General features: G+C 44.5%; 1 protein-coding gene across 1 annotated transcript; it reads left to right on the plus strand.

The window, feature by feature from the left end:
* The first annotated feature begins 4,425 nt into the window (after positions 1-4,425).
* igfbp5a (insulin-like growth factor binding protein 5a) lies at positions 4,426-11,895 on the plus strand. The gene is made up of 4 exons (XM_030073152.1): positions 4,426-5,212; positions 9,752-9,963; positions 10,496-10,615; positions 10,787-11,895. The coding sequence occupies exons 1-4, from the start codon at positions 4,879-4,881 to the stop codon at positions 10,934-10,936; spliced, it is 816 nt and encodes a 271-aa protein (XP_029929012.1). The 5' UTR covers positions 4,426-4,878; the 3' UTR covers positions 10,937-11,895.
* Positions 11,896-12,910: the final 1,015 nt, after the last annotated feature.

A 12,910-nucleotide genomic window follows, 5' to 3' on the forward strand; every position in this document is an offset into this window, starting at 1 on the left:
GGTGCTCGTTCTGTCACAAGCCTCTCGAGACATACAAGCTCTCTATACATGTACATCTCTCTCTATCACACACTCTCATTATTTTCTCTCTCATTCCCTCTATAGGAGTTGGACGTTGGCCAGCGCTGCAGGCTGGGGAGTGTCCATGCACGTCATGACATCATTTGGCTGGCGGATCTATGTTTTAATTTGCACTTAAAGATCCTGCCCTCCGTGGCTGCATTTCAACTCACCGGTTCATGGCACGTTTCCTCAATTGCACTCTAATTTGTTGGAGTCTGCCGAAGAGAGTTGCGCAAGAATGTGATCCTCGTAGGGAGGCTTTCCTCCCGCTTGCCATTTCCACAGGGAGGTCAGAGGTCAGGGACGTTCAGTGCTATGCTTAAGGACACTTAAGCTCATCGTGAAGAAGGCTTGAACTTTGGTCTTCCAGTGGAAGGGTGGTCTCCCCTGTTCATTACACCACCCCGCAGCCCCGAGTGATAAATCCACCCACAAAGCTGGTATTCAAAACAAAGGAGGTATTTTGTCCAAGGGAAATCCCAAACCGCTCTCTTCTGCCCGGTGTAGCCAGATCCACCATCTGTGCATCGTATGGCTCATATACACCAACTGACACAAGCCCAAGCTACACAGGAAGCCCTACCTTAACGAACATAACAACAGGTTTTACGAACCCTAGCAGCACTTGGCCCGCGGTGCTTCTATTTCCCAGATCTGAGCAAAAACAACAGTAGGTATTTTAGCATTGGCTGCACACTCTTGGGTCTTAAATCATCGATTTTCAGCCTGATCAGCCTCGCAGGCCAATCTTGGAGACCTACAGAGGGGGGTTTTCTGTGTGGTGCCCTGTCTGTGGTGGGGGAAAGACAGCTGTCTCACAGGTTTACAGTTTGAATGGCTCTCTTTCTTCAACCTGAGACAGACGCAGGAAGGCTAGAGAAATAAAAGGAGCGGAGCAAGATTGAGTGACGCTGAGCCCGACCTTTCCGCTGCGTGTGACGTCGTGTGATGCCTGATAGGGTACAAAGGTCAAGGGCAAAGACAAACACGATCAGAAGATGTGAGGAGGACTAACTTGCCGACAAGATGTGGTTTCACAAAGGGGGAAGGAATAGAGTGCGGTGAGAGAGAATGTCTAACCCGAGGCAGAACCAGCATGGGTTTTTTAAGGTCAGTACCAATACTGACTCAACAGATAGCTGATATTTTGTTCCAGCACTCATTATTTCTCAATTTGATTATTTTCATACCAAAAATGTGCACGTATTCAATGTTTTCCCCAGAGTTTAATTCTTGGCAGGCTGGAAGAGCCTCTGAAACGACATTTGGACATTAAAACAGCATCACAAGACAATAAAACTCTCTCCTGAAACCCATCCTAATCAATCAGAGGTGGAACTCTGGGACACAATAGTGCCTTTAAAAGAAAAAATAATGCCGAAAAAAAAAACATTAAGTGGACAATTAAATTGCAAGAAATAACAGGAAAAAGAAAAAAACGATAGGGAATAATCACAAAATTAGATGCAGCAATAAAAGCGGCTGAACGTGAACGGGATCATGAGGACATTAAGGGCATGGAAAATGACTAAATTGATTTGTCACTGACACGCCACATTATAGGCATGAAAATCACTTCTCCTCGGCTCTGTTAGGACTTTGTTCTGGTTAGTGCAGAATGTAAGCATCAAACATGCCTATTGCTCGACTTTCCATTTCAGACGCATTGTCACAACAGGAAATGTAACCGATCTGGGTTTCACGGCAACTTGATTTGTTTGATAGCAATAGGGGCTTTCTAAGCTCGGGAAGGGTACAGGTCAGGCTTGCGGCTTGTAAATGCCTATAAAGTTTATGGAAAAACAAAAACACGCTGATCATCTGCAGTCTTTTCTGACAGCTTTTCGGTAATCTGCCAGACGTCACATGAGTTATGACTATTTTGTCCCCGGCGGCCCTGCAGGAGCACTGACCGCTTATCTCACTGGCCACTGAGCGAACACACTCATAAAGTAACCGCAGGTCATCCTCGCTGCAGTTTGCTCACATTTTGGACCTTTCTAGTGAGCGATTCTGCAGATCCATTGAGAATGCATTTGTTATGGTGAAAACAGCATCGCAAAAATATTTAATGCTACAATAGTTTGACAAACAACAGAGCCCCGGGGTTATCTGAGGAGAGTGCAATTACAGACAACTATCGATTTTCACATTCATAGGCAAAGATGCTGTTTTGTTTTTCCTTCTTTTTTGTTTTCTTTTGTGGATAAGCATTAATTGCAAATTTTGCTCAGCCACAAACTTCATTTGATAACTGTGGTCAGGCATGAGTATAGCTCAGTCATACAAGTATCCTTGATGACGCCCTGGATCGCGTGACCCGTAATGACCCATCGAGGGCTGTGCTGGTCAAAGATATGCACTTTCCTCTCCTCTTTTAGAAAATTAAAAAACATGCCTTCGAGGACAAGACTGAAGACTTTCTCTGACTTGTTTACATCCTTTTTCCAGTTTGACACAATTCATCATGCAACCAGGCAGCATTCATTTCTATAAAATCTCAACTTTAAAAACAGATTCGACTTTCATTCCTTTGCTCTAGGTAGGTTTAACCAGTCCGAATCACATTTAAAAGCTCTCATGTTGGAGTAGGTGCTGCTGTATACTGAATAACAAACCTACATTTGGGAAACAGACCTCAGTTATATTCTGTTAGTTATGAATATTGGCCAGGAAGGCAGACACCATCACACTACCGCTAATTATGTGGAGACGCATTTTGTCCAAACAAATCCCAACAAATTGCCTTCAAGCTCCTTTTTTGACTGTGAGAATGATGTCATTGTCCCCACATTTAAAAACAAACCTGTTGCTGGGAACCAATCCAGAAAGTTATTGACAAGTTAAGGTGCTATTAAGATGTATAAACATTAAAGTCAGTGAAGCGTTTGACACCAAAATTGACGAGACAGAGGAGGAGCAGAAAGGACACAAAACCACAAACTCAGGCACAATTTACAGATTTATTACCGCCTAAAATCAAATTTGAACGAATAGTTAAGGAATCCTGGAGAGCTTGGGAATATTAAAAAGCATGTTAACTTACTTTTTCATATTGCGCCCTCGAGATTGTAGATCTCCAGTATCAACATGTCAGGATGTCTGCGTGCTTTTGTATTACTGTTCTCCAGGGAAACTGTGAGAACTGCATTTATGGTCAATATAAAACTCAAGTAGACTGCTTAGTGTGCAGCAGCGAGGCCTACATCAGATGAAAGTTATATTTAACTGTAGCTCTGCCACTTTATGGCATTGCTGTATGTGGCCGTGGCCCCATGGGTGTGGTAGAGGCAGGTGCTAGAAAGGCCTGTATGGTTAACTGCCCCATAACTTGGAGTACTCTAATTACCTCCGGTTATGTTTTTGCTTGTCTTAGCTGATTCGTTTGTCCATCTGTCAGCAGATTATCTTAGAAACATAAGAACCGATTTCCATGAAAACGAGTGGACAGATAGGCTTGACCCAAGGGACGGTTCATTAGATTTTAGTGGTCATATAGGATTTCCAGAATTAGACGATCAGCGTTTTTCATTACAAAGAAACATGATTATACGTCCTGAGGGTATGGCTGCAGGATGAGGAGTTTTACATAAAATTTAAGTGAAAGGAATGACGCCTTTGGGTTTAACAGCAGCCTGGAGGATTGTCGAGTGTTGGCACAATTTTGCGCTCTCCAAGTGCCCTTTGTTTTATTCAAAAGTTTCATTTCTGTCTGCACAATAGAGGTCTGATCGTAAAATCATAATTCTGGTAGAAGATGAAAGTGCAGCTACTAAACTCAGCAAAACTTGTCCAACAGAATCTTGGCTGATAGTTTGAAGGATTGCATCACATGATAATGCATCACATTTATTGTCAGCTATCTCTCCGCTTTGTCCAGAGAAATTCAGAAATTTGATATAGATACTTTGCCACAGCATGGGCTTTTACTGAATTGAAGCCATGGAATTTGAGTCTAAAAATTGCATTTGTCTGATGAAAAAGTGAAAATGTCTACCAGTGGGGCAATTCCACTTGTTCCCAATGCAAATCAGCTTGTTTCTCGAATTTTCTGGTCGCAAGAAACTGCATGGGAAACAAGTGGAACTCTCTCACCCTTCCATCAGAATCTGCTCACTTGTTTTAAGCAAAATAGGATTTCAAGACAACAAAGGCTGTGTGGACTGTGAGACTTGCTGAAATAGAGGGCTTTGCAGCGAGAGACATGGTCGTATTCTCGTCGCCTTCAGCAGCATCGTCTCCTATCTGGCAGATCTGGAGGCATGCCAGCACCCGCCCTGTGAAATCAGCATCGCAGCGCACGGAGTTGACAAGTGCGCCTCCCCCTCCAAACGTTGTTTGACATACCCATCGTTATAGGCTTCGCCTCTGGCAGTTTCTTTTTTAAAAGGCAAGCTCAAAGCCACAGATTATACATTCTGCTCACAAACCGTGCGGGAAGCATAACCTACGGAGATAGCAGGGACAAGGGGAATTAGGTTTTTCTTCCTTCTCATTTGGAGACGAGGGCTATTGCGCGTAAACGGCACCGGGCATCCCTGAAGGAAGGAATCTATAGTGTCGGGATATTTTGATTCATTTTCAATTTCTTTTGACTTTGCACAGTGAGGAAGAGAAGGAGGCAGCGGACAGTCTTTGCTGTGGATTGCAAGCATCGGATGCGGTGATACTGAGGACTTGAGTGCGCAAGGCACCTGTGGATGCAACAGAAAAGCCCCTGATGTGTGGACTCAAAGCCTTTGCAAAGAAAGGATTGAGCACAAGATTTAGTTGATAATCGTTGCGGTTTCGGTAAAGCGCCCTCTAATCTCCATCATGCTGCTGAGTTTTTCTCTCCTGGTGATTCCCCTGCTGAGCATTACCGGCTGCGGCTCGTCGTACGTGCCGTGCGAGCCGTGCGATCAGAAGGCCCTGTCCATGTGTCCGCCGGTGCCGGTGGGCTGTCAGCTGGTGAAGGAGCCGGGCTGCGGCTGCTGCCTGACGTGCGCGCTCGACGAGGGCCAGCCCTGCGGCGTGTACACCGGGCCGTGCACGCGCGGGCTCCGCTGCCTGCCGAAGAACGGGGAGGAGAAGCCGCTGCACGCGCTCCTGCACGGCCGCGGGGTGTGCACGAACGAGAAGTTGTATAAACTGCTGCACCCGTCGCAGGGTAGGGCCTATAAAATGCGTTGTGACTGATTCAGATCATCATGTTATTATGTTGTAGATTATGTTGCACGCGTTAAGTCAAATGAGCCTTGAAGCCGGTTGCTATAATTGAAAGACTCCTTTAATTGATGGCCACATCATAATTGTGCGCCCACCACCCCATCCTGCAAAATTACTATAATATTCCCTTCATGTTTTTTTTTTTTATAGTGACTTATAGTGATTATATGCTAGTATAGTGCTCTTATTGTAATATTACGGTTTTTCCTCCTGTGGTTTGCCTATAATATTCCACCAGGGCATTAGTTTATAGTGTCTGTTACATCCAATAGAGTTTTTAGTGCCTATGGTATAGCTGTAATGTTGCTATAATATGCCTAAAGTATGTCAATGCTATTAAATAGTGAGTTATAGTCCCCGTAGCCTACTGTAATTTAGGGTATTTTTTAAAATTCCTTTGGCATAACTTCAAAATCATAATAATATTCCTATAGGGTGTGTATATGATATCCTTCTAAAATTTGTGAGATTAGACATAAGTGGAAAGTGCAAACCATATATATGTGTATATATGTGTTTGTGTGTGTGTGTGTGTGTGTGTGTGTGTGTGTGTGTGTGTGTGTGTCCAAAGCAAGATAAGTCAATAATGAGATGTTATCCCTTCCTTGCCAATGCATCTGGAAGAGGAATTTTAATGCAGCCCACAATGATGTAGTAGTAATAAAAATGTGGGTACATGACCTCAGGTTTATGGTCAGTGTGAGGCAAGCAACCAACCACAATGACCAAAACTGAGTTACACCCTTAGAAAAGTATTAATTAATCCTTTAATGATGCTAGCATGAAACTAAGGCTTAGTTTTACAATACTTATCATGACGAACGCAATTAATGTACCTGGTTAGAAAGGTTTGTGAGCTTTATTCTGAGCTGGAAAGGTGGGTGATCTGAGCTGAGGTGGGTTCACCCTCCACTGCAGCCCTGCACGGGGCCTTTGAGAGACGGGGTGGCTGATGTGGGTCAGGACTCAGTGCCCTTTAAAACGGCCTGACACCTGTCATTACCAAGGCGCACGACTCAAAAGCCCCTGCGCCTTGACCTGGTGAACTCTGTCAACAATTGGTGCCGAGTGCCGATCAACCTGTCATCTCGGTTTGAAAGGCCTTGTGGGCTGCCAGCAGTAAATCATTAGGTTTCGTGTGAGTGGCCCATTGCCTCGGGGCCCCAGCCTACATAAAACAGGGGAGAAGATTATAGGCGCTGCTCCGTGAGGCTCCATGGCTCCTCTGAATGGCATTTCAGGGACAGTCACAGTGTCTGCTGGGGAGCGTTTTGACTGAGTCAAACACAGTCCGGAAAGCTTTGTATGAAGTGTTGGCTTTTGGCCCTTGCGCTCACCTCAGGCCATAATTGGAGACGTGGGGTGTGAGATTTTTTTCCTGTTCCCTTCCCCTCCTGCCTTCCCTACAATTTCTTGATCTTGTCCCATCTCGGTTCCTCCCTCAAATTTCTACCTTATCTCTCCTCTACTCTGTCATTCATCTGCTGTATCTCATGCACACCTCAACTCCTCACTCTTTACTGCTCAGCCTTGATCTTTATCCACGAATTTCTCTTCTATTTTCTTACTATTCTCTTTAATCCTGCTTTCTCTTTATTTTTTAATATTATAAGTGATGAACTATGCAGATTAGGTGGTTGGTTAGTTGACCTTCCAAGTAGCCATGTTGGCCCACAGCTGTCCAGCCTGTTCTTCAAAGATCATGAATGCCATGATTATGAATGTGGGAGGAAAAACAGCCATGCAGGGCATATTTTCATTTATATTGTGTCCAGAGTTTCTAATTTGCCAGTGAAGTGTACCAATTAGCTGACTTGCACTCTCCACCCAAACAAGTGTTTCATTGGCCCCACCCATTGAGGTTCAGCTCAACCAATGAGATTATTCAACCTCCAGAGCAGCTCTGCCTCCAAGACACATTTGTTTAGCTAAAACTCCACGCTCAGCTATTCACCTCCCCTTTCAGCTGCCTCTTTCCCACCTTTTCCTCTCCTCCCTCCCACTGCACTTTGCTTCATCTGTCTTCCTCTCTTTTCTCCCTTCCTCTCCCTTCCTCTCCCTCTTTCCACTGAGTGCTGCAGGCCCAGCAGGCTGTGCAGTGATTCAGCAAAAAGCAGGCTGAGCGTGAGTTACTGATCCCCCTGTCTGTCGTCCCGGCAGCCAGCTTCTGGATTAACTCCCCATTTCCTGCTGGGTGCACATCAATCCATGCATCCGTCTCTGATACCTAAACGTATTACGCAAAACCCATATGCACACTGACACGCACACTCGCATCCACCCTTTATGAAACATGCGCATTATTCAAATGGATGAGAATATGTTAATTAAAAATATACAACAACCGGGCAAAAACGTATTCAAACTTATGAATAAAATGCCTTTAAAATATCTATTCTAGGTGGCCAAAGATGATCAGATACATTTGGGGGCATTTTTTGATTGGATTCAAGCTATATCTGAAGTGCATGGAACATATCTATCAGACCGCCACTATGCATATGTAGGTTTTGAATAAAGCATCTATCAGTGATCAGAGACAGGATAGGAAAATGAGGGAACAACCATTCAAATATCAATTCAAACCTGGACAAATTGCAGTGATATGGAAATTGTAAGTTCCCCTTTTATAATGTTTCCTAGGAATGCACCACAAAACACCAAAAGTTGTGAGTATGCCTCTGCACCAGAGTCACCGAGGCAAAATCCAAGACAAAAGATGGAAGGAGGAGTTTTCTTTTTTCTCACAGTCATCAAATCCTGCAGAGATCCAGACCATGGGATCACCACATCTCTCAATTCAAACACAAGTATAAAAGGAAGGGGGAAAAAATGGAAGACGTGATCAGTCAGCACAAGTCAGATTAGACGAGTGCAAGGATTAGCAAGTGAAGACTTGATTGGACTTATACTTGCTGCTTATCTTCCCCCGGCTTTCTCTGGAGAAAACTGTGTCAGCAGGAAACTGGAGGAGGGGGAATCTCTTTCTTTTTCTAAGAACCTGTCATTATATGGACTGGGGATGGATGACATCATCGTTGTCGTGATCTTCATCAACATTGTGTGTGTGTGTGTGTGTGTGTGTGTGTGTGTGTGTGTGTGTGTGTGTGTGTTGGGGAGGGGGATTGGGAGGTTTTAAGCATCATTTTCGAATGTGGTGACCTTGTTTCAACTGTCCTGCTAGCTTAGTAGCTTAGTGATCACGTCAGTGTGAGATGTGGGGGTGGAGATCGGCCTCTGGGAGTTATGTAGAATTTGCAATCTGCCAAAATGGAACCGGAAACAAGTGCGCGACTGTGCAGTGGATACTGGGCCAGCCTTGGCTTACACCGATAAGGCTAATGCATGCTAAAAGCTATAAGTGTTGTAGCAAAGTGAGAGATCACTTTAAAGTGCGTATGGGAACGTGAGCCACAGCCACTAATTCCGGCCTTCACACAGTCCCTGTGGTTGTGGGAAAAGAGAAGGTAGGACGTGGAGGGAGAGGGGCGAGCGATCAGGCCTGTGAGACTGTGTCTGACTCTTCGAAATTTTGCAAAGAGTTGTATTTTTGCAAGGCATAGATGAAACGATGCGTGTACATCAGGGTTTCTTTGGGTTTGGGACCCAAAATGGATTGCGGCTGTTTCTGGTGGCTTGCCACATGACAAGTGTAATAGCATGTTTTCATGGGTCTGGGTGCCAGGGTGAGACTAAATATCTCATTTAGGTCCCAGGCTATAAAAGTTTTAAAACCCCTGCTGTGCATATACCCCAAACTGGCAACCTGACTTGCCATAAATGTAGGCTATGTTGTCCTGTATGTCAACACATCCCGTCAGAAACTGGCCAGCAGCCACTAATTGCACTAAATAAGCATTTAGCTGTTGCAGTGAAATCATCACATTATGTTGTGACGTTGCTAAATTCAATACAGTGTCCCATCCTGTGTCCAGTCTCTCTCATTGTATAGCTCTGTGTCTTCGCCTGCTAGGGATTTTGACCCTTTTACAAAAAGTCTCTTCATGGAATGCAGTAGAAAAAATCATTTAAAGCCACATTCGCAGAGGACTAACACTGCCTGTGGGCGTGAAGTGGTTTTTAATAATTGAGGAGATCATTAGAGATTTTAATCTCCTTTTGAATCTGCCATGTCTGTAATTTGTAAAATAAAAATCCAGCACAAATGACCTGCTGTGTTTTGCTGAGGGCAGAGCTAGCCTTGCCAAATCAAAGTCTTGGAGAAATATGGAGGAGATGTGGAATCAAGAATTTGATTGTGCTATCAGTGCAAACTTCACATTTTGATTTACTAAATCAAAAAATTAGGAGCAACCTTATGCAGTCGTATCCCGGGCATTGGTGATTTCATTTGATGAAATGCAGAAGATTTGGGGAAAAACTTGAGTCCCCTCCAGTCGCATGTGGACAGGACATAACAGGCATCATGCATCCATGATCACGAGCCTCTCCTCTCTCTGTGTCGCTCCCTCCCTATCAGATGGTGAATCTCCTGACGACATCATGTTACCAGTTCCAGAGTCAATACTGCCCCAAACCAAGGTGCCCATCTATGGAAGAGACCACATCAGCAGCAAGAAGGTCCACGCCATGAAGCAGGCCAAGGACCGCAAGAAGCAGCTGGCCCGGCTGAGGCCCACCAGCAACCTGGACTACTCACCACTCACCCCGGATAAGCTACAGCCCGAGTTTGTGAGTGAACCAGAGTCTGGAGTTTTTATTCAAATTGCAAAAATGCATTTTTAGCCCCCTTATTCTGATTTTTAGAGGCATTTTGGCCCTTTGCAATGGCAGATTCCATGAACTATGGGTTCTAGCAAATAAGCACCCAAGTGATGCCTTACAATTTTTAAAGCATAAACTACCATTACATAAGAAGAGTGACAGTCTTGGACATTTTCTACCTCTACAGGCGGTGCATATGTTTTCTTCAGCTCAATTTTTGTCACCCAGAATGCATTAAGAAAGAATTTGGCATCTGCAAATGGACTACTGTATTGTGGCCCGCGGGCAACAGTAGTAACATTCAAGTGTGAATATGACCACTCAACAAAAAATATGTGAAAAGGGTGGAATGCAAAAATGGGCTCTCCTCATTTAATTTTGTGAACATTTTATGAAATTTCAAAGGCATTTTTGGCCTGAGCCCCTGTTCATTTCTGACTTCTTCCCTGATTTCTCTCTCGCACTCTGTGTGTGTGTGTGTGTGTGTGTGTGTGTGTAGGGGCCCTGCAGGAGAAGACTGGATAATCTGATTCAGAGCATGAAGGACACGTCTCAGGTCTTTGCTCTCACTCTGTACGTCCCCAATTGTGACAAGAAGGGCTTCTTCAAGCGCAAGCAGGTATGGCTGCAGCCCCACGTCTAATGTCATTTATTCATTTACAGATTGGACAAATAGTTCACCCCTTGACACCGTGATCCGTTCTTGTGTCACTGTGCAAACTATGCAAGAAAATGCAGAAAATCCGTAAGCAATGCACTTTATCCTTTTCTGATCACGTCTCACTTGCAGTGTAAGCCGTCCCGCGGTCGGAAGAGAGGGATCTGCTGGTGCGTCGACCGGTTCGGGGTCCGACTCCCTGGTATTGACTACAGCGGGGGAGACCTGCAGTGCAAAGAGCTGGACAGCAACAGCAACAGCAACAGCAACACCAACGAATGAGCGCGAGCACGGCACGTGGTCGCGTCTACCGAGCCCTCTTCACTTTCCAACCTGCCAATCAAGCTAGCACAATTAATGACTGCCAATCAGGAACATATGGCACAAACGCTTACACACGTGGTCAGGTGTGATGGACTGCATTATTTTCATGGGGAGCCAGACTGAAAAGCTCGCCGGAAGCCTCTTCTGGTGTTGACGTAACACAATAGACGACGACATACTGTAGATTGGCTTTCCATTCATTTCCAATCAACAGACATTTTGCCTTTCTTCAAAATGTGCAGGTGTAGGTCAACTTCTTAACTCTGGCTCCCCATTGACTATGTACACATGTTGGAGGTGAACTAATGCCTCATCTCTATATTTCCATAGATGATAGAAAAAAATTCTATATATATATATATTTGTATGTGATATTGATAACATGTTGTGTATTGAGTCAGAGTGGCAAGTTATATATTGGTAAATTTACTCTGAAATTCTGAGAAATGTTGTAAATGTGGCTAAACATCAGAGTGATCTCTTTTTTTTTTTTTTTTTGTCATAGCGATGAGAGGACGTATGAAAGGCCCGTCTGAAGGCGGGCGACGGAGATGGCTCGGCTCGCTTCTGTCTAAACCGTTGTCCTTTGCAGTGCAATTAGCCGTAATTGTAGCTCATTTCTCCGCCGCTCCCAGATGAGCCCTGTGCGTTAGTTCTTCTCAAAGCTGGAGATGTTCTCTAATAAAGCAGATTGTATCCGAGGCTGTGGAGCTTTCAAATTCCTCCCAAGAGGAATCCCTCACTATCTGACGGTGATTTTCAGGCCTCATCGTCCGTCCCTCGGCCTCACTCTTATGGCAATAGTGGGATTTCTTCAATCATAACAAGAAGTCAGTGGGAGATGTTGCTGCTTATTGAGCCCCTGGTTCATGCAGACCCATAACACTGCTATGAATGAACAATTAGGACAAAACACATCTTCAATGACACACCACATTGTGTTGTACTGTAAACGATTTTGATACTCCATCTCCTCGTGGAAATGGCCTTCCAAATTGCTCCACTGTTTTGAAAATCGTGAGCTGTTCCTGTGTGCATGCCTGTGTGTGTCTCTCTGCGTGTGAATGTGATATGCACTACCCTTAGTTCTCAACTCCAGTTTATGGGAAAAAAGCTAAGGCTTGAAATCCACTTGCTCTCACCAGCGCTAACCCAAGCTAAGACAAGCGCGGTGCTGTGTGTCCCCCCCCCCCCCCCACCTCCCCACCCTCCACGATCCACGTCGCTCGCACACAAATAGTATGCAAAGGCCACGCGTTGTTTATTTTCACCCGTCCACGGCAAGGGTCTTCGCCAAACACCACACAGGCAAATCTCGGTCGGCCCGCGGCGCCTTGCTCTCGGGGCGGAGTGGCTCTTTAAGCCCGGGAAGAGCAAGGTTGCTGAGTTTGTATGTAAATTCAAGTGCCTTCTGCCCCACGCAACTTTGAATTCTGATTTGCATTCGGGTCCATTGTGCTGCTGATCGAGGGACACTTCTGCAGAGTGCGACAAACTTAAGTATAGATGCAGATGTCGTCAAAGGTTGATTTTTTTTTTTTTTATAATTCAGTTACTTGCTGAATAAGATTATTTTCCAGTGCGATGACAGTGGACAAACACCCTTATTCTATTGTTCAAATGGTTCTCTCTCTCTCTTTGGGTCCACTAAGTTTTTTTTTTTTTTTTTTTTTTTTTGTTATAATCTTATTACTCTTATAATCTTAGTTAAAAACTGAATGACATTCCTAATGCCGGCTCACGTCACTGTGACATTAGGAGAGCATTGACAGGGGCTCATCAGCCTACTCTTCCCCCTTAATAAAACCCTCTCTCTCTTTTTTACTCCGATCCTGTTGTTCCTGGGATATACATGTAAACACAGTGATGCTTCAAACATTTCACAATCTCAAAAGGCAATGATTAATGTGAACATTACAGTGAAATATTTAT

This window comes from Myripristis murdjan, chromosome 2 (assembly GCF_902150065.1).
Source record: "Myripristis murdjan chromosome 2, fMyrMur1.1, whole genome shotgun sequence".
Lineage (NCBI taxonomy): Eukaryota > Metazoa > Chordata > Actinopteri > Holocentriformes > Holocentridae > Myripristis > Myripristis murdjan.